The sequence below is a fragment of the Camelina sativa genome, chromosome 16, assembly GCF_000633955.1.
Source record: "Camelina sativa cultivar DH55 chromosome 16, Cs, whole genome shotgun sequence".
In the NCBI taxonomy this organism is placed as follows: Eukaryota; Viridiplantae; Streptophyta; class Magnoliopsida; order Brassicales; family Brassicaceae; genus Camelina; species Camelina sativa.
This window is the reverse complement of record NC_025700.1, coordinates 706,994-730,672: the sequence shown is the minus strand read 5'-3', so window position 1 is coordinate 730,672 and position 23,679 is coordinate 706,994. Positions and strand designations below refer to the sequence as shown.

Below are 23,679 nucleotides of genomic sequence, written 5' to 3'. Positions count from 1 at the left end.
CGAAATCATAATTGTAGAAAATTCTCAATTTTACGAAATATGATTCAACCTCTTCCTATGAATAGACTTTGTCAACCATAATAAGAGCTATTGTATGTGGTTAACTGTCACTATACTTGCATTTTGTTAATGAGTTACCAATCAGATCCAATCTATAATTAATAGAAGGAGCAAGCGAGAACACATTTGTAAATGACTTTGTCGTGATTCTCTTCCTAGCTCGTAATGTACATGGAGGCAAATTAATGTGTATATATATAAAACGATATAGATGTTAATAATACAGTTAGCCCTTTTATAGTTACCAGATATATATACGGTGGTTATTTAACAGCCGGTTAATCGTTAACAACGGTAAACCACTTTAATACACGATGGACATCCGTAAACCCTTGGGTTCCTCCGCAAGGTTCGTCCACGGAGGGTGAGTCAGGGCCTAAGATCAGGCTGAAAGGTGTAGTCGATGGACAACAGGTGATTGCGTAATGGAAACGTTTTTCTTCTAATGAGCTATGATGATGTTGTGCATGCCAGCATCGAATGACATTCTCAGTTACTACAACCTTTTAACCGATTTGAAGACAAACTATTTAGATACTTTTTTTGTTTGTGGACGACGTTATGTCATTATTTATAAAATTGAAGATATTTTAGTTACTATGTCGAATAAATAATATAATATAGACAAAAAAAAATGCACAATTCGTTAATATAATATATCCTTTCCAATCATCACCAAATCCGTCCGTACATGTAATAAACCTATAAAACATACATCACAAATAACGCATAAAATAAATCATACGTGACAGAACCAGCCATCTATGACTCCCATTCGCGATCGCTCTAGGTTATAATTAATTATTACATCGAATCCCTTAAATCAGTAATAATAATCAGACAACGGTGGTGGTCGGGGCGAAGTGTCGTTCTCGTTAAGCTTCACCTTAATACCAAAAGTCTTGAAAATAGTATTCAAATTATTAAAGACATCAAAGGAATCACTAGATAGCTTCTTCCCAGCTCCAATCCCAGTCTCCACTTCCTTGAGCAAATTCTTGTCTTCAATATCATCCAAACAAGTCGAATGATACCCCATGATTGACATCAACTCCTTCTTACAAGTAAAATAGTTATAAGCCAACGTCGTTACGTTTTTTCCCGTAGCTTTCCAAAAATCAGCGAAATCTTCCAAGGCGTAATTCAAGTTTTTCTCGCAGCTGTTGATCACAGTCGTGGCGATCACGCTTGATTTGTGTTTTGGTTTGCTCTCGGTGAGGAAAGTGACACTTCGCTTCACTGCCTTCTCAGCAGCAACGGCTAACGCTCGGATCAATTCGATGGGGTCATCGGTAGGAACGTGCTTGAGGGTTTTGCAGCAAAGACTCATGTCAGTTTGGATAACGGATCATATTCCCGCGACTGCTTTTGCGTGAGGTGTGAAAAGGTAGTTGTTAGTGGGTTTGACGGATGCAGCGGTTGCGGTTGCGGTGAGGGATAAAAAGAGAAAGACAAGTTTGATTATTGGAGTGTTCATGATGATGATGATTGGTATGAAAGGAGAAAGGGATCGGAAAGGAGAGCGAGCGGATTGATCGGAGGGAGAAAGAGAGGTTTGATATAGAGAATTATGCATGTTTTCTTTTGTATATTTATAGTTCCTCTATATTTGGCAGTTAATTAGGAATTTCTAGTAATTTTTACATATGGTAGCGAGTGAATTGCGCGTTAGATTTAGGGTTAAAACGGTTATGCAATTAATATATTTTTGCTATATATATATATATATATATATTTAATGCAAATATGGATTAAATTGTAATAGTTTGCATAAACAAAAAATAAATTATATAATATTACAAATTTTTAGGTTTAGAAAATGATACTCAGAATTTTTTTAAACAGTTCCTAAATTATCAATATGTATGTTCCAATAAACTTTAACAAAAATAAAAAAAATTGGCAGAAAAAAACTTTAACAAAATTATACTATAAGATATATCGTCTTAAAGGTATATTGAAAAATATGATAATTTTGATAATTTGACTAAAAATCTTTTTACACTTTTGTTGTCTACACCAAATTAAATTGGTACATTGATTTTTTTTTTTTTTTTTGTAAATATAATAGATTTTAACTCGCGGTACACCGCGGGACTATATTTTTTAAAAAATTTAAATTTTAAATTTATGTTATAATTGTTTGTTGTTTTGTGGTTGTTTATTAATTTTTTACTTGGTATAGTTATAAATAGTTATTGAATTTATCCAATATTTTACCATGAAAAGAAAAAATTCCTTTCATAACTAATATTAATGATTTTTAATAAAATGATTAAGTTCTTTGATTTTTAATATAAATGTTATAATGTTATTTAGGTCTTGACCCGTAGTCCATCACATTTGTGTATTTTTAATATATAGAATAGTATTGGTTTGATGTATATATCAATTAATTGTTTTCATTTGGAAATTGATAAATTAAATTAGTTGTTCTCGTGCACCGCATTAGTGTGTTTTTAAAACAAATCATGTTACTCTGTAGAACACTTACATTATATATGTAGTGCACATATAACTGTGGATAGAATATGCAAGTGAATAATTTCCAAACACATATTCGGATATGCTAATTATTATTTATGAAATTAGTTAATATATAATTTATTCCTTTATATTGGAAGGCTTTAATTCTATAATTTACTCCCCAGGATAATTTGTATAATATGTACATTTTTAACATAAAAAGAGAGAGATATATAAACATATGGAAATAATTAATATTAATAAAATTCAAAGACATGAATAAGAAAGGAAAATTGGGTTCCCTTAAAAACATCCGCCGACTGTTAAAAAAAAGTCAGAGAGGAAATCAACGATTTCTTTCATTGTTCGATTCATCCAAATTTTGTAGATTAATAACTGTGAATCTCCTTTCGAAATCAAAACAGTATGTTGGCTCATCTTGTACGTTATAAAGCTAATAATATTATGTTTGCTTTGTAAATGATCGGAGGTTGATAAAAATGCACTTCATTGTATCATACTTTTAACATAAACAATTAAAAGGTACAGTAAGAAACTACATGTGGAATGCAAAATAAATAAACCTATCTGTCATCTTTAGTTGCACTACAAATAAACATTAGAAGTGAGAATGAGAGTTAACCAAAAACATATTTTATAAAAAAACATAATAGCCATTAAAAAGAAGCTCTTTAGCGTTATGTCATCTTCTTGATAGTCTTTTCCTTTGGAGCCTGTAAATAAAATCAAGAGACAAATTATAATAGTTTAAATCTTTAGTGTAGATGCTTACATTGTTGACTTGTTGTGACATGACCATGACAATACTTTTGGATCTTGAATCTGATACAGTTATAAACAAAGATAAATGAGTACAGATTGTATAAGAAACACAACACTTGATATTAATTAAAGTTTTTCTGTATAAGTTTATCACTTTTGGTTTTGGTGTTGTTATGAGCTGCCGTGAAAAAGAACTATTTATAGTTTCAATGAGAGTAGGGTGTTATGTGAGTGATTTAATAGTAAATGTGAATAGCAGATTGTAAATAAATTAGAACTTCAGGAATTTTTTCATAAATGTTTCTGAAAATGTATATATATATATATATATACTAGGTTTTAACCCACGGTACACCGTGTGACTAAATTATAAATTATTGTATTTTAAATAATAATTTTTAATTTATTTAGTTTTCAAATTCCTAATTAATTAACTTTTATCAAATTAATTTATAATTTTGTTTAGAATATTTTTTTTTCTTCTGACGTTTAATACAGTTTACAACCTAATTACATTAAATTTGTTATTAGATAGAATATAAAATTTTAAAATACTTAGTTTTGTTTTCAATAATTAAATAGAGGTATATGTCTATATGGTATGTTTTTAGTGTAATTTTTATGTGTATAATTTTTTTTTTTTTGAATATTAAGAATGTGTTGTAGTATGTGTAATATTTGGTAGTTCATACACTAAATAATTTATCAGTTAATTTTCCAAAGTATGACTACAAATCTATAATATATAAAATAAACTAATAGTTTTAGTGTTGGTTCTATAGTCCAAACCCGCAATGCTAGGTGGATCACGCAACATGTTCAAATATTTTTAATCCGCAAAAACTCATCATACGAAACCTGTGAAAGTAAAATATAGTATGTGAGTTTAAAAATCAATTTTTGTCAATCAATTTTTCAAATTTTTATCAAGTAAGTGAATCTCTTCTTTCACCTCCTTATAAAATAACGAAATAAAATCTGTATACATTTGCAATTATGTCTGTTATCTTTCAAAACACTTAGTTTCTATAAAAAATGGAATATAGGTAGAGTTAATTTGTTTATTAAATAAATTATTTAAAGCCAATGACATGATTGTAAATAAGTGCCAACTTCAGGATTTATTTTATAAATGTCTCCAAAAATGTGTATATAGATATATATATATATATATAGATTTTTTAATATATAAATGTTTGAGGAATTCTCTCTCTTTCAGATATCTCTCTCTCTTGTTTTGTTGGTGGATCCAAATCTTACAAGACAACTTTTTATTAAGTTAGTGTATTAAATTTGCTTGCAGATATCTGAAGCTTACTCTTGCCTTGACTCTGGTATCTCTCTCTCTCTCTCTCTCTCTCTCTCTCTGATTTGACCTTTCCTTGGTGTTATAGTTAAGAAGAATCCACAGGTCTGCAATTTACCCAAAATGAGAGAGCTACTACTAGGTTCCTGTCGTGTGAAATCAGCTTTCCGCATGAAAAATGAAACAAGGTCCATTATGTGTAGTGCTTGCAAGTCTGGATCTTTCTCTTGTTCCCCAGATGTTAAAATAGTTTTGCTATTGATATCACAGATTTTGAGAGTCCTTGGAGCTTCTGTTGTTGGAAAAATGTGGTTAAGAGACCATCACATACTACTACTTACTATACACTCTTGTATGCTAGCTCATTTGGGTTTACAAGTCCGCAGATCAAGACATGCTTACTCTGTTTTTTTTTCAACAGAATATAGCATTTTATATCTATTCATTCTCAACTATTGTCTCTAATTGTAATTAACACATTCCTCTCACTCTCTCTGTTTGCAGGTGGTGTTAGGGATCAAAGATATTATAGAGCAGGTAAAAAGACTACTCAACACTCTCACATGTCTAATGTCTTCTTAGTGGGTTACACACACATTGATGAGACTGGAGTTTTTGTAACATCGAAGGTGTGTATTCGAGGGTTGTCAGGACTGGAGTTCCAAGGGCATATGCATCTGCCAAAAGAGGCAACCCTTGGTTGATCGGCGCACCTTTCCTTCTTATCGTTTTAGGAACCATCGGACTTGGTGGAGTCAAAGCTAACAGGTCCGTGTATCGTTGCCAAACCTATTTATTATTCTATTATACTTAGCTATATACTGTATAAATTGTAAACAATATTGCTTTTTTTTAGAAATACTAGTATCAATTGGTATATTTTTGGCATTTGCAGGGCTTATAATCTTCAAAAACAGACGTTCCCGTCTCACAATCCTTTTCTTCCATGATTCAGATTCTCTTACAACATTACATTTTGAATCATTGGTTGGGTATGCAAGCTTTGTATTATTTTATTTTTGTTATTCCAACGCTTTTCCTTTCTTTTATTTTTTCTCTTTTTTGAGATTGTTCTTTGATACTGTATGTAAAAATTATGATGTTATATAAAGCTTATAAATTTATAATACACAACTTCTAATAATCATGTAGGTATTCTACTGGTTCGCATAATTGTTTGATTAAAAACAATCAAAAGTACCCGTAGAAATGATATACAATACATAAACGGAAGTTTATGGTTCAGAATAAGACATAAGATTTAACTAAAAAGAAAAGAAGAGGAGAAATTACAGATATTATCACTCCAGCGACAGTGGGATTTCACGAAAATTAACTGTAACCTCTTAAGACCAAAAGAAACAAAACAACTGTAACTAATGTAGAAACACTTAGGTGATGCAGAGGTTCCCAATCACATGTTTATCATTCTCTCACCATGAAATTGTGCAATCTTCTTGGTGATGACAACGCTTAAGGCTTCTATGAACCCAACCATGTACTAACACATGACTAATAGATCCAAACCTTAAACCACCCCCAATTGTTTTACCCTTCTATCCTCTAGACTAAACCGACCAAAGTAAAATGAAAAGAAAAGAAGATAGTGCTGCTACTATTCAGAAAACTAGTACTTAGACTTCAGAATCAACTCATTCTGAAGTTTTAGATATGAAAAACACCATTTTCCATGTCTTAGTGCTCTCTAATATTAAAAGTAGTACCCATATATGCTCTGCTTATGGCTGCTACTCCTTCAATATTTCATGGAACAAAGATTGAATTTTAGGCATCGGTTTGGATACCTGTATCCGTTTCGGTTGCTGTCTCGTTTGTGGTCTCTGCATCAAGACTAATAGTAATTGGTTTCCATCCTGTTTGATGATGACTAATCCATTTCTTTGTGGTTGCTGTTATATTCAAGATCTGCAGTATGTCACCTAAAGTAAGCTCTTTTAGACATTCCTTTTTCAGAACTTGTGCAGCTTCATACCTATATATGTAATGAAAAGAGTTAGAAAACGATTTTACAATACTACATGGGTAAAGAAACTATTAAAGTTCTTTTAAGAAAAGCAAAACTATTCTCACCTGCACTGAGTTGCTGTAAACGCTGCCCGCCCAGGAGATGAGGTTAGAAACTTTTGTAGTCTATCCCAAGTTGCTTTTGGGTATTTCTTAGGGTTTCCCCCTAAAGGGTTTACACAGTTCCATAGAGTTTCGTTTCTGCCAATGTAGAGCTTTAGTTTACCTACATTATTCACCATGATCATATGGTGCTCTAATGCACCGTCCAAAGCCTTCTTTACATCAGTACCACGATGCTTTGGATCCCCGTACTGAATGCAATCCGAGATATTAGGCTCGGTAGGCGAAACTTTTTCAGTTTTCAAGATGTTAAGAGCATGTAGGATAACACCTATAAGGCCTTGAACATACTCAGATGGTGGTGGACACTCTTGCGTTCCCCACATACCATTGCTGGTCCCAGACCCAGTAACCACTGGAGGCTGAGAAGGCGAAACTCCAGGAGTGGACGTAGACTGAGTTACTGGGGCACTACTACTCCGTGGAAGATAACCGTTATTTGGACCGTTTAAGCTAGGAGAGAATGAGGATTCCATCTTTGGTCTGAATTCTTGCCTAACTTGATGGTTGAAGTTAGGACGATTTAGAGTTTGACTCGGATACTGAGACAGACTTAGATTGCTGATATCAGGTGCCGACAAGAGAGGTGGAGACGAGAACCTAGGCCCGTGCATAGGATGGGCACCGTTACCAGTAGGAGGATGCAGGTTCTCTGGGCGATAAGANGGTGGACACTCTTGCGTTCCCCACATACCATTGCTGGTCCCAGACCCAGTAACCACTGGAGGCTGAGAAGGCGAAACTCCAGGAGTGGACGTAGACTGAGTTACTGGGGCACTACTACTCCGTGGAAGATAACCGTTATTTGGACCGTTTAAGCTAGGAGAGAATGAGGATTCCATCTTTGGTCTGAATTCTTGCCTAACTTGATGGTTGAAGTTAGGACGATTTAGAGTTTGACTCGGATACTGAGACAGACTTAGATTGCTGATATCAGGTGCCGACAAGAGAGGTGGAGACGAGAACCTAGGCCCGTGCATAGGATGGGCACCATTACCAGTAGGAGGCTGCAGGTTCTCTGGGCGATAAGAGCGGAAAACATTACCATAAGGTGGCTGCATATTAGGAGCACCTGGCCTGACAGCATTGGGATAATAGTTTTGAGCATGATTTGGAATGCTATTATTTCTATTATTCCAAGAAGGATCAGGGTTAGGGTAAGGTTGTCTAGGAGGAAAAGGAGGACCAGGTCTAGGAGGATAGTTGTACTGTAACTGATTCTGAGGATGATTACTCATGACATTACCAGGGAAAGGGTTAACGTTGCTAGGGGGTTGTAAATTGGGAGGAGGTCTGCTAGAGGGCTGCTGCTGGCTACTGGCAAAAAGCTCATGTGGGGCTTTCTTAAACGGTTTCCCTTGAGTGTTGTTCTGTTGTTGTTGTTGTTGTTGCTGCTGACGGTAGTTATTGTTAGGCTTACTTTCCTGGACTTTTGGCTGCTGATTTGATGATTTTGGAACGTATTTAACCTTTGATTTGTTGTTAGAATCCAGAGGTTGGCTTGATGAACTACNCCAACCTTCTCCTCACAGCTCCCAACCTTCTGAGGCGCCAACTCTTTCTAAAGAAACACCATTGGTNCAGAGGTTGGCTTGATGAACTACACACAGAAGAAGATTGAAGAGTGGAATTGAGAACAAGTTGTGAGCTTTCGCTTGGCGTGAGAGGACATCCTCCAGCAGATAGGCTAGTCCAAAGCCACACAGTCCTAGCAGCATGAATAAGCGGCACTGATGCTTTGAGAGGCTGAGCCAATAGTATATTGTAACGTCTCATCCTCAGTCCATGANGAAGATAACCGTTATTTGGACCGTTTAAGCTAGGAGAGAATGAGGACTCCATCTTTGGTCTGTATTCTTGTCTAACTTGATGGTTGAAGTTGGGACGATTTTGAGTTTGACTAGGATATTGAGACACACTTAGATTGCTGATATCAGGTGCAGTCAAGAGAGGTGGAGACGAAAACCTAGGCCCGTGCATAGGACGGAAACCATTACCAGTAGGAGGCTGCAGGTTCTCTGGGCGATAGGGGCGGAAAACATTACCATAAGGTGGCTGCATATTAGGAGCACCTGGCCTGACAGCATTGGGATAATAGTTTTGAGCATGATTTGGAATGCTATTATTTCCATTATTCCAAGAAGGATCAGGGTTAGGGTAAGGTTGTCTAGGAGGAAAAGGAGGACCAGGTCTAGGAGGATAGTTGTACTGTAACTGATTCTGAGGATGATTACTCATGACATTACCAGGGAAAGGGTTAACATTGCTAGAGGGTTGTAAATTGGGAGGAGGTCTGCTAGAGGGCTGCTGCTGCTGGCTACTGGCAAAAAACTCATGTGGGGCTTTCTTAAACTGTTTCCCTTGAGTGTTGTTCTGTTGTTGCTGACGGTAGTTATTGTTAGGCTTACTTTCCTGGACTTTAGGCTGCTGATTTGATGGTTTTGGAACGTATTTAACCTTTGATTTGTTGTTAGAATCCAGAGGTTGGCTTGATGAACTAGACACAGAAGAAGATTGAAGAGTGGAATTGAGAACAAGTTGTGAGCTTTCGCTTGGCGTGAGAGGACATCCTCCAGCAGATAGGCTAGTCCAAAGCCACACAGTCCTTGCAGCATGAATAAGCGGCACTGATGCTTTGAGAGGCTGAGCCAACAGTATATTGTAACGTCTCATCCTCAATCCATGTAGAGCATTGGAGAAGTCTCTGTCTCCTGAAATCAACATAAAATTCGCAGGAGCAGGATTGTCCAATGCCCAAAACAACATGTCCACTAGAATCTTCTTATCACTCGCATCCTTCACACCTAAATAAAAGATTCAATACAGAATTCAAAATCCAATCAGAGGCTGTATGTAAGGCATTAGTGATATCATTATTAAATCAAGATGATGAGAAGTAGTAACACAGAGAGATACTTATAGGGTTTAGGGTTTGAGTTAATACCGGCAGGGACGTGGTTGAGAGCGATACCAGTAGAATTAAGAGCGTGCTGGATGGCTAAAGGGATAAGATTGGTATCTCCATAAGCAGAGATTGAAACGGGACCACAGTAGTTCATCTTACCAAGCGCCGATGTAACGTTCTGCGCAATTCCATGAGCGTCATGACCTTTTGGGACTTGACAATTCCCTATATCCCACCACACTGACGTCTTCGCCTTCACGTACTGACCTTCAGCCATCTCCGCCACCACCACCCCGGAATCCCCATCCCCCGCCGTGTTCGTCGACATCTTCTTGTTCCGCCGCAGTAAGCTTTAGCTACTTCGAATCGTCAGAGGAATCTTGGAATGATCAGGGCTTTTTTTTTNTTTTTTTTTTTTTTTTTTCAATTATTATTAAAGTATCTCTCTTCCTTACTTATATTTATTTATTCCGCGACGGATGAAGCAAGTGCGATTTGACGATTTTATCCCTGAAATATCGGTTATCATGAAGGGTAATTTAGGAATTACAAATCATGCGTTTTTGATTGGTCCAGAATCGTGGTTAAATGCCTTGTTGGCAGTGGTTGAGTGGAAGCCCCTCGTGTGCGCCGTTTCGTTTACGTCCGTTTACTTTCTTAGACCATGTACAAGGGTGATGATTTGGGCCGTCCTTGGTTTTTTATTTTTTTAAATTTATTTCAGAAAAGCCCAAAATTAAAAAAACGCTTTTTATTTGGGAACGTTTTTCGTCTGTCTTCTTCGCCACGTGCTCCATTCTGATTGGGTGTCTTTAGGGTTAAACGAAAAAAAAATTTTGAGACAAAAAATTTATTCAACTTCTTTCTTTTCTCTCGACGGCGACGACAAACGCGATACACATCCTCGACGATTTCACGCAGCCGTTCCGTTCTTCTCACCGGAATTTTTTGACGAATTACCGAAGCCGATCTTCTATTTCTCCTGAAGCCGGTCCGATCTTCTGTCTCGAATCTTGTCCGGCGGTCCGATCTTCTCTCCCGAAGCGATCTTCTCTGTCTCCCGAAGCTTGTCTGGCAGTTCAATCGTGCTAATTAAGGTTTGTCTTCTTCCCCCAATAGGAGATTTCTCTCATTATCACTGATTATCGAATAATGGTTAGAGAATTAGGGTTATCGAATTAGGGTTAGAGAATTAGGGTTATTGAATTAGGGTTATCGAATTACGGTTATTGAATTAGGGTTATTGAATTAGGGATATTGAGTTAGGGTTATCGGTCTCGTTCTGTTTTTTCATGTGTAAAGATCGATTTGTCTCTGTGTAAAAATCGATTTGTCTCTGTCTAAAAGTCGATTTGTTTCTGTATAACATGAGTATAACATTTGTTCTATTGTCAAAGACGTTGGTAAGATGAACTTCGTTGTTAAGTATGTCGAAGTTCATCTTATGAACGTCTTTGTGTCTGTGTCGTTTGCCGTTGATAGTTTACCAAATCTTATGGTTGCTAAAATTGTTTTTAACATTGATTTTGGTAAAACTTTGGTTTTTTTGTCTTAATTTTTAACGGATCATTGGTATATAGAAACTCTATTATAGGTTTTAAATTTGATGATTGTTGTGTAATTGATATGGTTGCTTTGACATGTATACGAACTAGGTGTGATAAGTACTCGTATGGTTGCTAAAATGATTTTACATTGATTTTTTACATTAGGTTTTTCATTTGGTAGTTGTAATGTGTACTTCTAATAAATTGTGATTGTTGTGTAGTTGATTGTATTTATTTTAGTGTGGTTTGTTCATAGTTTCTTGTTTAATTTGGTAGTTGTAATGTGTACTTGTCATAAATTGTGATTAGACATTGGTTGTTTGGTCTTTATGTGTTGTTACTTATTGCAAGTTACCTTTTAACCTATTAAACCCCAACCATCTTCTTCCTATTTCCATCATAAATCTCTTTCATTTAGTAACCCCTTCTCACTTTTACTCGCTTATCACTTCTCTTCTATACTCGCTTCTATTCTCATTCCTTCTCTTCTCTACTCGCTTCTTCATATGGATTCTACGAATCCTTTCTTTCAGTCTTCTTCTTACTTAAACCTGCTTAGCAGTCAAGAAGAAGGTGGTTTAAATGAAAACTTTCGTTGGGAAAGTTATACAACTTCTGGACAGAGCAGCTCACAACCTTCTCCTCACAGCTCCCAACCTTCTCCTCACAGCTCCCAACCTTCTGAGGCGCCAACTCTTTCTCAAGAAACACCATTGGTGCGCAAGGAGAGAAAGACATGGACACCTGCTGATGATGAAGTCTTGATCTCCGCATGGCTCAACATTTCAAAAGATGCCATCGTTGCAAATCAACAAAAGGGAGGAAGCTACTGGCAAAGGATTCAAAAATACTATGATGACACTCCTCATGCTAGAAATGGTGGTGAACAGATGCTGGTGACACATTGCAAGCAGCGTTGGCACAAGATAAATGACCAAACTAACAAGTTCTGTGCGGCATTCGCAGCTGCAGAGAGACTGAACAGCTCTGGTCATTCTGAAAATGATATCTTAAAGAATGCACATGATATCTACTTCGCTGACCATAAGAAGAGATTTAACCTTGAACATTGTTGGTTTCGGTTAAGGTTTGAGCAGAAATTTCTAACCCTTAACACTATTAACACGCCCCCATCTCAGCCTGCAACGAAGAGGAAACAAGCTACTGAAGGTTCACAATCATCAAGCTGCAATGTTGAGGAGTATGAGAAAAGGCCAGAAGGGATCAAGGCTGCGAAGGCGAAGAGGAACAATGCTCAGTCCACAAACATGAAGACTCTTGCTGAGTATAAGAGCATGTGGGATGTCAAGAAAGAGGAATTGGCTGAAAAGGAGAAACTACAGAAGCTGGCCATCCTAGACACTCTCTTAGCCAAAAAAGAACCCTTGAATGCGAGTGAAGAAGTTATCATGAACAAGATAGTGTCCCAGTATTTCTGATATTAGAGCATGTGTTTGTTGTTTGTTTTTCTTGCTTAAATTTCTAGTAACTCGGCTTATGTATGTGATTTGTATTTCCTGTTTGTTTGATTTGTATTTCCTGTTTCAAACTAAATCAATATAAGTGTATTTTAATTTCTAGTAACTCGGCTATTGTATTAACCAACTTAATCAGATTGTTAGTTCATCTTAAATATTAATGAGAGTATTAATCATATATGCTTCTACTGTGGAGCTCATCTTATGAGAATGATAGGTACTCGGAGGCTTTGATTCTTATGGATGAAGCAGAGAGTACGTTGAGGTTCACGGCTGAGTCGAGTCAATACCCACCTCAACCCGAGGTTGAGCATGGATTCCCCAAGGTTTGCTACTGTGGAGCTCATCCTATTCTGTCCAACTCCTACAACAGAAGGTGTGTGATTGTCGATAATGTTCTGTTTTTAATGTATCCGAAGTTTAAGCTTAACTATATATGATAACTGTGTTATCTATTGTAGGTTCTTCACATGCCCAAATGTTGATGATGGAGAGATGCATATTCACAAGTGGTGGGATGTCGCTGTAATGGAGGAGATGAGAGATGCGGATAGACGATATGAAGTGCTGTCACAGAAGGTAGATTATTTAACCTTATTCAATGACTATGAATCAGCTATCAACCATGTTAGGGACCAGAGTTATGCCACAGAACAGAAGCTGGTTATGTTAGAAAATGCTTTTTCTGAGCTACGTAAAGAGAATAGGTTTAGAAATGTAAATGATGTCCTGGTTGTTGGTGTAATGGCTACTGTGTTATGTCTTCTTGTTATATTGTTCATGTAATACCTCGGATGTGTGTTGTGTAATAACTTAGATGTTGAGACTCACGGGTTCTGATTATTGGCGACATATACTTGTAAAAGTGGTAACTCACGGGTTTAATATCACAGATTATTGGCAGTATATACTTGTAAAAGTGGTAACTCACAGGTTACACATTTCACGTGTTTAATATCACAGATTATTGGCATTATATACTTGAAAAAGTTGTAACTCACGGGGTTTAATATCACGGGTTACACCCACGAATCAGTCACAAGATCAATAGTCACAAGATCAATTTGGCTTTCATTATATATATGCGTCCATATCAATTTGGCAAAATTCATTCACACTATCACAAGATCAAGTTTACTTTTCTCAATACAAGTCATTTCTTCCTTTATCCTCAATACAAGCTCTCTCTTGATCTCTTAAACACAAGTTTACTTTTTCTAATAATTTTTTTTCCAAATGGGATCATCTTCAAACCATTATCACTACCAAGCAGATGATGCTCATTATCACTACCAAGGAGATGATGGTGATAATTTTGATGCTTATTTAGAAAATATTTATGATGCTTCGCATATTATTCCAGAACCAAACCAGCCAAACAAAAGGATTTTTATCGAGCGAAACCGGGAAGAAGGCCACAATAATCTTTGGAATGATTATTTTAGTGACACTCCAATATTGCCAGAATATTTATTCCGGCGACGGTTTCGCATGCACAAGTCATTGTTCATGCGAATTTTACAACGTCTCTCTACCGAAATCGAATATTTCCGCCAAACCCAGGATGCAACCGGACGGGCTGGTCTTTCACCTATACAAAAATGTAGTGCAGCAATTCGTCAATTGGCATATGGTAGTTCGTCTGACAGTGTTGACGAGTATGTACGAATTGGTGCTTCGACAGCTCGGAAATGTTTGCACGAGTTTACCGCCGGCATCATCCAAGTGTTTGGAGATGAATATCTAAGACGTCCTACACCGGAGGATCTAGAAAGACTACTCTATCAAAATGAACAGCGTGGATTTCTCGGGATGATTGGGAGCATTGACTGTATGCATTGGGGGTGGAAGAATTGTCCCACTGCTTGGAAAGGCATGTATTCACGGTCAACCGGAAAACCTACAATCGTGTTGGAAGCGGTAGCTTCGTATGACCTCTGGATATGGCATGCCTTTTTTGGAGCTCCAGGTACTATGAACGATCTTAATATTCTTGATCGATCTAATGTTTTTGATGACATAATAACCGGTCAAGCTCCGGAAGTCAACTACGTTGTCAACGGAAGGGAGTACAATTTGGCGTACTATCTCACTGATGGGATTTATCCAAATTGGGCCACTTTTATTCAATCTATCCGACTTCCACAAGGTATGAAAAAATCTTTTTTTTCTAAAAAACAAGAAGCTGTGCGGAAAGATGTTGAGCGTGCATTTGGAGTCTTGCAAGCTAGATTCGCCGTTATTAAAAATCCATCTCGTTTATGGGATAAATACAAAATGGCAAATGTTATAAGATCATGCATAATACTCCATAATATGATTGTCGAAGATGAACGCCATGCATACAGTTACCGAAACATTGTTTCTGAATTTCAACAAGGAGAACATGTGGATCAAACATATACCGTTGGTGCCGCCGGTGTGGGTTCAAATATCGGCACTACGATTACTCGCCAAACAAGACTTCGGGATAAACAAGCCCATGACCAACTAAAACATGATTTGATTGAGCATATTTGGACTAAATTTGGACATCTTCAAGATAATGAAGATTAATTTTAAAATTTCTATGAGTTGAATAAAATGTTTGTTTTTCTTTTTATGTTTTATGTTTTCTGTTTTTGTTTTTGTTTTTAAGTTGAATAAAATTTCTAAATTTTAAAAATATAACTAATTTATTCGGGGGACCAAATACAAATAGACACTAATACTCATACTAAAAATAAGAAACTTGGGGGACCAAAACCAAGTGTCCACCATTGCCCATGCTCTTACACTCCAATTGACGTACGTTGACCTCTTGACTTCAACGGAGAAGACTCAGCGTTTTTGTTTTCAACGACGAAACTTCCTTCCGTTTTCCAGTTTTCCAATTGTCACGACGTATACGTCTTTAGTCTTCACTGTCCATCCTATTTTCTATCTTACACATTTCACAAATTTTGTAATTTGTAGTGTACTTAAAAATATCAATTACTCCCCACACTTGTTTTGAATTTATATTTTAAAAACAAAACATGATAGTTTAATGGTCAAATCATTAGTACCAACGTCAGAATTCTATGAACAACTAGTATGTTGATGGTCATATGAAATTATTTCTCCAGTATAAATAGAAAGAACAATTTAAACGGTGACGGCTTAAAGGGTTAAGATTAATGTGCTCCTTCTCCGGCAGGTCCGGTTCGAGCATTCAACAATGGTTGCAGAGCTTTCACGACAATACTCATGTTTGGTCTGAAATCAGCTTCGTATTGTACACACAATGCAGCAACTGCAGCTAACTGCATTATCAACCAAAAGACGATCATCAAACACAAAACTATTGAGAATTAAGCAAGACTGGCGCTATGTCCTAATCATTAGTTGAAGACTGGTTTCTTTTTATTATATACCTTGGCAACAGCTTTTGGTGGGTAATCTCCTCCTAGTCTTGCATCAACGCACTGCTTAACCTTGTCCTCGCTTAGCTTTGGTGTAGCCTAAGGCAAAAACACAGTTTTGACTGTTTAGTAAGATCTTTGAAAAGTTAGAGATGCAAGATTGTTCATCTTTGAAAGAAAGAGATTAGTATTTTTACCCATGTGACTAAACTTTGCTGGCCCCGAGGCAATGTATGATCAACAGGCTTTCGACCCGTAAGAAGCTCGAGCAATACAACTCCAAAACTGTACACATCACTCTTGGCACTCAATTGCCCAGTCATTGCATACCTATTAAAGAGAAGACAAGCATATGAGAGAATGGCGATTGAGCAGTGGGGATATAGAAGAAGAAGAAGAAAATGAAAAGAAACTTACTCAGGGGCATGGTAACCGAAGGTGCCAAGAACACGAGTTGAATGAAGGCGTGCAGCCATATCAGGAGCTTGATTTGAGAGATCAAAGTCAGCGATTTTGGCTACATCATTATCAAAGATAAGAACATTGCTGGACTTGATGTCGCGGTGGATGACATGTGGGTTCGCCTTCTCATGTAAGTACTCAAGCCCTCTAGCTGCTCCAACGGCAATACTCACTCGCTGATGCCATGACAAGAGTGGACCAGGCTTTGCACCCTTCACACCTTTTCTCCCTGATGGAATCATAGGATATTGTTATATATAACATCAACAAAACAACTCTCTCAATCTCAGCTGAAAGTGAAACACAAAAAAAACATGTCCAATGTACCATGAAGAATATCATGAAGGGATCCGTTTTGGGCAAACTCAAAGACAAGTATCCGGGAATTCCCATCAACAGAGTACCCAAGGAGCTCAACAAAGTTAGCATGCTTCAACCTCGAAACCATGGAAACCTGCAAGGAGGTCGTGTCGTGTCTCCCATAAATACAAATGCAAAGCCGCCGGACAATGTGACATATATAAATCATCCATCAACAAAAATATATAATCAACCAAACAAACCTGGGCAAGGAACTCTTCATCAGGCTGTTTGTTAGAATCCAACTTTTTAATGGCTGCACGCTGACCACTCTTTAACACACCGTGATACACTCTCGCATAAGATCCTTCACCGATAAGAGAATTAGGTCCGAAATCATTGGTTGCTTCAATCAGATCATCAGCGAGAATAGCAGCAACTTCAATAGGCTGAACCTTAACACTTTGAGCACCTTTTTGAGCAGTTTCAGAACCATTGCGCCTTCCATCATTACCTATATTCACTCAAAATCAAAAGCAAACAAAATCAATTCAAAGAACACAGATAAGCACCATAAAGATAAAAAAAAAAAAAAGAGAGAAACAAAATAAATACCTCCAGATTGTTTGGTCATATTGTGACCTCCATAGTCAGCAGCTCCAAGCAAATCATCTTCACGGCAACAACCAAAACAGCTCATTGTTATCTGCAACCATTTCATCTCCAGATTAGTACACACTTGTAGCAAAAAAAAAAAACCATAACCACAGAAGCTAAAGAACCTAATACAAAGCGGGGATTAGAGAATCTAAACAAAGATCCAAAATCTGAAATCGAAGCTAACAAACATTCAAATTCAAAAAAAGAAAAAATAAACGTTGGGGGCGGCAGAGGAACACTAATCTAAAACCAAAGAGAGGATAAAATAAAATAAAAATCGAAATCTATTATCCAATCAAATCGGGAAAACCATGAATTAGAAATCATCGAGAAGCAAAACCTTGAGATCCAAATGAGACCAAAGGAGGAACCAGTAGAGATTACAGGGAGAGAGAGAGAGAGGTTTCGAAGATCTAAAGGAATCGAGGAAGAGGGTTTCTAGTTTGTATAAAAAAGCAAGCAAGCTTGGTGTGTGCTCTCTTTTTTTATCTGGCTGACTGTGGTGTGCTCTCTCTCTCTCTATCTAACTTGACTTAAATGTCAACGTTTGACAGCTAGTCAACGTTCCCTTCACGCCGTTGGATGAAGACAAGATTACTGTAAAGTGTTACGAGAAAACCACTGACGCTACTTGCTGCGGTCGGTGGTATATCAATATTTATTCTCTATTGGGCCTCTTATATTTACTGTAAAGCCCATTTTTAGTACATTCAATAATTGGCTCAGTCGGGAACAATTATTTATTTATTTTGGCTTAGAAAATGCGTATCGTTGCAAGTTGCAACTCTTCAAGAATAAAACACTGTTCGTTCGACAAATTTACAGAGAAGAGCGGTTAGTGAAAATGTAACCCGCCAAAAAAATAAACATACGGTCGCAACCTTTCAAATACGTATATAAAGGAACTAGAAACACTCGTTGTTTTCTCACCCCGGATTACATCAAATTCTTACTTGCAAAAAACACAGCAAATCACTTCCTTGATTACATTTATCCTTCTCCCAAAACTTCTTAACAATGGATTCAGGAGGTGCTCTCGACATTATCTCGACTCTCTCGGACTTTCTCCTCGTGCTGATCATTTCCAATCTGACGTTCAAGGAAGCTCTCAGAACCAGCGTTTTGTCCAAACGTTGGAGACACATTTGTCGCGAGACGAGAAATGTCACATTTCATGAGGCTGTGATCACTCAAACCTATCCGGCGTGGGTTGACGAAGATGAGAAACGAGCGCAGTTCGTAATTTACGCCTTGAATTGGGTATCCAGTTTCACGGGTGGGATCGTTGATACGTTTGAACTCTCCTTTCACAGGCCGATTGGTTATGAAGTGGAGATGTGGACCCTCATAGATTTCGCAGCCGCTACGCATGTCCAAAATCTTGTTCTTGATTTCTCAGACCGGCTTTGGGTGAACAGAGATGAAGTAGAAGCATCATTTGAAGCTACCATGATTCAAATGCCTGAGAGTTTCTACCATTTAACAGAACTCGTCAAGCTGAAACTGCTCGCTTGCCGCTTTGATGCGTCAAGGCTGGCAGTAGCGGGTAAAGTAGAGTTTCTCTACTTCGGGTGGATGTCGCTTGCCATGATCACGTCTTTGTTACCAAGGGCCCCTCTTCTGGAGTGTCTGCAGATCAAGAACTGCTGGAATGTTGGTCTAGGAGCAATAACCGGAGTTAACAACCGGTTAATGAAGCTGGTGTTCAAGAACAGTGTCTTCGCAGTGCAGGCTACCTCACTTGACCTGCCAAGCATTCTGATCTTCAAGTATGCTGGCAGAGTTCATTCCTTTATGTTGAGGAACGTGAACAGAGGAATGGATGAAGTGTCGCTGGACTTTGGGCAGGTGAGCCAATACCATGCTGGCTTAGGAACACAATTTTGTGACCTCCTCTGCAGTTTGGCAACTGCTAAGACAGTTACCATCTGTCAGTTCTTCATTCAAATGATTCAGGATAATGTCGACCCGATTCGCCTTAAAGCAGTTATGGAAACGAGGAGATTAGTGTTGAAGACAACACTCCGACCCCGTGAGTTTGTCGGAATCAGGTTCATGATCAACAGCTGTCCATATTTGGAGACGCTGACTTTTCAACTCGTTGTTGGAACCCCTGTCCAAATGCAGAGAGTGCAGATTGATGCAAACGAATTTTGGTTGGAAGGAAAACCTCACCCGTGCTTGAAGAACACACTCAAAAATTTAGAAGTTTGGAACTTCTGTGGAGAATTTTATGAGATGCAGCTCCTGAAAAATTTGATTCGCATGTCTCGTGTGCTGGAACGGGTGGATTTATATAAACCAATGAGACTTGGCGCTGCTCACCTCAACCGTATCCAGGCAAAAGCCGACCGTGTGGGGACAAAGTTCGAGGCAGGTTCGGCGAATGTAGTGATATCTCTGCACTAATGGATTCCCGAAGAATTTCAAGACTGAATAATTCGGGTGTGTGACCTGATGTATTGTTGATTTTTATACTTCTACACTAAAATAATTCGGGTGTCTGACCTGATATGTTGTTGTTTTTCATTTATATCTTTCAAACAAAATGAGGTTTCTATGTTTGTAATCTCACATTTGCAAGTTATCAATGTAAGACTCGGAAAAAAGAAAAATGTGTTGCTTACTTTTATTTCCATTTCTCTACATTAATTCTTTTTCCAAGTAAAATTTTTATTAAAAAAAATTGAAAAAAACAAAGAAAGGATTAGAAAAACTATTTGGACGCGATTACTCAATTTCAAACTCTCTCTTTTCACTCTAGGCTTGTGTTTTACTCGGGCGGTGAGAGAAGGTGATGATGGTCTCAATACGGCGAATTCAATGTTGGATCGGAGATTCGATGTCAACTGGATATCTTGGGATCTTATGGGATTGTGTTTTGGTTGGTTTATGAGAGAAGGCTTTAATGGTTTTACTCGGGATGTCTCAATCGTAAATTGGGGATTTGGTTTCATTTGGGATCCTGCGGAATTGCGTTTTGTTCGGATCCTGAGAGAGGATTTCTTTGGTATCAATTGGGTTGCCTTACTCTCTGGTTGGGGATATGGTATTAATTGGGATTCTCGGGATCTTTTGGGCAAGCGATTCTGTTGTTTATTACCAATGATCTACTTAGCTGTTGGACAGCGGACTTGGCGACGACAGATTCTGGTAAGGGATTCGGTTGTGATTTGTTTGAAGCTTGATCAGAGGCGAATGCGGTGGACTCGGATTTGCGTGTTGTGTGTCTGGGGATTGATTGGTCTCGGATTTGTTTTAAAAGGAAACCAAATGGCTTGGTATCTGTTGTGGATTTGGTTGTTGCTAACTTGGAAGATTGTAAGTCATTATGGTCGCAGATTCTTCAGTATATTGAGTAGTCCATGGGTGCTATTAATAGTCTGGTGGTATCGATACTGGCGAGATATTAAGATTTTCTGTCTTGATGGCTGTGATATGGTTGCGATTCGATGCTTTATTGCTTGGTGTGGGTATAAAAGCCTCTCATATCCCCGAAAGCAGAATCATCTCACTTTTCTTTCTGTGTTCTGTCTTGGTGTGTGTTGTTCCCTTTTTCGTTTCATTGAAGACAGTAGTTGGTCGGTGCTTGAATCCGCGAGCTCAAGACATGATGTCCCTTTTGGTGATGTTTCCACGGTTCTGGCATCTTGAAGGCAAGGTGGTGGGTGCAGACCTTGGGATGGGGAAGTTCCAATTTGATTTTGATGAAGAGGCAGATATCGCTGAGGTTATGAATATGGCTCCGTTCCACTTTGATAACTGGATGGTCTCGATGGTGCGTTGGAAGCCGACGGTGGACCCTTCTTATCCGTCAGCCGTCACTTTTTGGGTTCATGTTATGGGAGTGCCATTCCAGTTCTGGGCTGCTCCAACGTTTCGAGGTATTGGTGAGGCTCTGGGATCGGTTGTGGAGGTAGACATCGATGGTGGCAGAGTGCAAGTGACGGTGAATGGGCTCAAACCCCTGTGTTTTGAGACGGAGATCGAGTTCTTTAATGGTGAGGAGACCACAGTGTCACTTCGCTATGAGCGTCTCTTTGGGTTCTGCAGGAAGTGCTTCAGTATGTGCCATGATGAGAAACATTGTCCACCCTTGGAGGATAATGACAATGGTCCCAATGTCCTTCCATAGGATAGGCCTGATCGAAGGTTTCAGAGTTACAAAGGTGCTGTTAAGGCGGATGCACAACGTGGTTCTGGACAGGAGGGGAGCTCTCGTTGGGGGAGCAAACATAGGTCCAGGGGCGAGAGTTCCCATGGGGATGGTAAGCGTCCTTTTGAGGGTAAGGCGGGTCGGGGTTCACAAGTCAGGACTGACACAGCAGTTGGGGAGCCTGTTACTAAGCAGCGCCGGTTTTAACCTCAGGTACAGCAGAAGGTTTCCACCCGGGAGTCTCCTGAGACCACCGGTCCTCCTCCGGTGCCGTCTGCAGCAGTGGACATCCCACCCGCGGTTCAGGTTGTTGAGGGGGTGCCTGCGATTGTCCCATCGGCACGCAGGGCTTTGTTCCAGGAGATTGGGGTTGTTGCTCCGGTTGCACCAGTGGTTGATGGTTCGGTCCCTGTGGTTCTGTCCCGTCCAGTGGAGGAGGTAATTTTTTCGGACTCAAATGCAGTTTCTGCGGAACCTGTTATTACTTTGGGGAAGATGGAGGTGGATGTTCCTGTTGGGGAAGGTTCTCCTACCGGTGGTGAGGAGAGCGCTTTGTTAGCGGTGGAGGAGCTTGCGTTGGTGGGTTTGGAAGATAAGGAGGTCAACTCCTCAGAGTTTGTTGCTGGCGGTTCGAAGTCCACGGTCACTGAACCAGTAGCGGCTACTGAGCAGGCGGTTGGGGCTGAGGTTACTATGGGAGAAGCTGACATGGGGGATAGCTCTCTCTCTGGTGAGGATGTCTCCACTATGGCAGCAGATACGGGTAAGATGGATCCGGATCCTTCAGCTGTGGGTGATGAGGACCCCTCCTTGGTGGAAAAAACGCGTAAAGGTAAGGGTGCTTTGGGTCTCCAAGGCATGGGATCAAAGAAGCTGACTGTTTATGTCTGTACTCCACGTAAACGACCAGCTATAAAGGGCAATGCTAGTGTTGGGCAGTCTACTCTTCCAAAGCCACAGGAGGTTGAGAAGGGGGTCGCTGGTGGGACCAAGCCACCAATTCCAAGGGTTGCTAAATGAAGGTTCTAAGTTGGAATTGTCAAGAGCTTGGTAATAAAGCCACAATTGGGTATTTTAGGCACTTATGGAAGAAGCATCGACCAGAGTTCCTGTTTCTCTCTGAAACTAAGTAATCTTTTTCTCATTTAGAGTTTTTTATTGGTCATTTTGGTTATTCTCATTTCAAAACTGTTGAACCAGTTGGTTGTAGTGGCGGTCTTGCCTTTTTTTATCACAATAATAATAATAATGTTTCAGTTTTATTTGCATCCAATAGACTTATTGATGTGGAAGTTGTTTACAAAGGCAAATTGATTTATCTTACTTTTGTTTATGGTGATCCGGTTCCCAAGAACCGTGATTTGGTTTGGGAATGTTTGACACGAATAGGTTTAATCAGGGATGATCCTTGGTTTTTAATTGGAGATTTTAATGAACTTAAAGGTAATCATGAAAAGCGGGGTGGTAAATTACGCCATGCTTCTTCCTTCGTGCCTTTTAATACTATGATTCGAAATTGTGGTTTGTTTGAATTCCCATCTCTTGGAGATAGTCTTTCCTGGAAAGGATGGCGGGATAAGAAACCGATTCGCTGTCGATTAGATCGAGCTCTGGCGAATGAGGGGTGGCATGATATGTTCAAGAACTCTTTTACGGAGTATTTACCAATGATCGCTTCGGATCATAAACCTCTGGTCGTTGTTCTTGAGGATAGGTTTCGGGGTGGTAACAGTGGTTTCCGTTTTGATCGCCAGTGGCTTGACAAGGACGGTTTTTTTGATGTGGTTGCTGAGGGCTGGGCAACTTCCACAGGCCCTGAAGCAACTACTACGGTGGTGGATAAAATTATTACATGTCGTCGGGCTATTTCCCGTTGGCGGAAAGCGCAGGTTCCTTATGGGAGGGATTCAATTGAAGATTTGAAATCGAAATTAGCAGCGGTGCAAGAGAATGACAGTACCACGGTGGAGGCGCTTGCGGAGCTCACTTGGCGGCTGCGGGAGGCATATAGGGATGAAGAGGTTT

At 38.9% G+C, this 23,679-nt stretch overlaps 3 protein-coding genes, 1 long non-coding RNA gene and 1 pseudogene across 5 annotated transcripts; 2 read left to right on the top strand and 3 right to left on the bottom strand.

Annotated features, from left to right (window-relative positions):
* Positions 713-1,607, bottom strand: LOC104749097 (annotated as a pseudogene).
* LOC104753183 lies at positions 4,401-5,724 on the top strand. Its single transcript, XM_010475473.2, has 5 exons — positions 4,401-4,406; positions 4,613-4,643; positions 5,120-5,152; positions 5,245-5,383; positions 5,511-5,724. The coding sequence occupies exons 1-5, from the start codon at positions 4,401-4,403 to the stop codon at positions 5,563-5,565; spliced, it is 264 nt and encodes an 87-aa protein (XP_010473775.1). The 3' UTR covers positions 5,566-5,724.
* On the bottom strand, positions 5,780-10,080 carry LOC104749096. 2 transcript variants are annotated; one of them, XM_019238584.1, is made up of 4 exons: positions 9,708-10,080; positions 8,558-9,567; positions 6,707-7,191; positions 5,780-6,608 (listed from the first exon to the last, which is right to left on the bottom strand). In XM_019238584.1, exons 1-4 carry the CDS (start codon positions 9,994-9,996, stop codon positions 6,401-6,403), a joined length of 1,992 nt encoding a protein of 663 aa, XP_019094129.1. In that variant the 5' UTR covers positions 9,997-10,080; the 3' UTR covers positions 5,780-6,400. The 2 variants fall into 2 exon arrangements, with proteins under 2 accessions (XP_019094129.1, XP_010468979.1); XM_010470677.2 differs by having other exon boundaries at positions 6,707-7,428; positions 8,795-9,567.
* LOC104749095 lies at positions 7,102-8,523 on the top strand. The gene is made up of 3 exons (XR_761315.2): positions 7,102-7,410; positions 7,777-8,258; positions 8,350-8,523. It is a non-coding gene; the product is annotated as an uncharacterized LOC104749095 (long non-coding RNA).
* Positions 15,661-18,027, bottom strand: LOC104749094 (probable receptor-like protein kinase At2g47060). The gene is made up of 8 exons (XM_010470675.2): positions 17,839-18,027; positions 17,454-17,544; positions 17,102-17,352; positions 16,866-16,992; positions 16,494-16,767; positions 16,274-16,406; positions 16,089-16,175; positions 15,661-15,977 (listed from the first exon to the last, which is right to left on the bottom strand). Exons 2-8 carry the CDS (start codon positions 17,536-17,538, stop codon positions 15,849-15,851), a joined length of 1,086 nt encoding a protein of 361 aa, XP_010468977.1. The 5' UTR covers positions 17,539-17,544; positions 17,839-18,027; the 3' UTR covers positions 15,661-15,848.

Excerpts from the sequence above, each read along its gene's own strand:
- LOC104753183 (XM_010475473.2), top strand. Across the intron at positions 4,644-5,119 it reads TTACTCTTGCCTTGACTCTG|GTGGTGTTAGGGATCAAAGA; the intron begins GTATCTCTCTCT and ends CTCTGTTTGCAG. Across the intron at positions 5,153-5,244 it reads TCAAAGATATTATAGAGCAG|GTGTGTATTCGAGGGTTGTC; the intron begins GTAAAAAGACTA and ends GTAACATCGAAG.
- LOC104749096 (XM_019238584.1), bottom strand. The coding sequence starts at position 9,996 with ATGTCGACGAACACGGCGGGGGATGGGGATTCCGGGGTGGTGGTGGCG. Across the intron at positions 9,568-9,707 it reads TCTCAACCACGTCCCTGCCG|GTGTGAAGGATGCGAGTGAT; the intron begins GTATTAACTCAA and ends TCTTTTATTTAG. Across the intron at positions 6,609-6,706 it reads TTTACAGCAACTCAGTGCAG|GTATGAAGCTGCACAAGTTC; the intron begins GTGAGAATAGTT and ends TTACATATATAG.
- LOC104749094 (XM_010470675.2), bottom strand. The coding sequence starts at position 17,538 with ATGAGCTGTTTTGGTTGTTGCCGTGAAGATGATTTGCTTGGAGCTGCT. Across the intron at positions 16,407-16,493 it reads TTCGGTTACCATGCCCCTGA|GTATGCAATGACTGGGCAAT; the intron begins GTAAGTTTCTTT and ends TCTCTTTAATAG. Across the intron at positions 15,978-16,088 it reads CACCAAAAGCTGTTGCCAAG|TTAGCTGCAGTTGCTGCATT; the intron begins GTATATAATAAA and ends TTGATAATGCAG.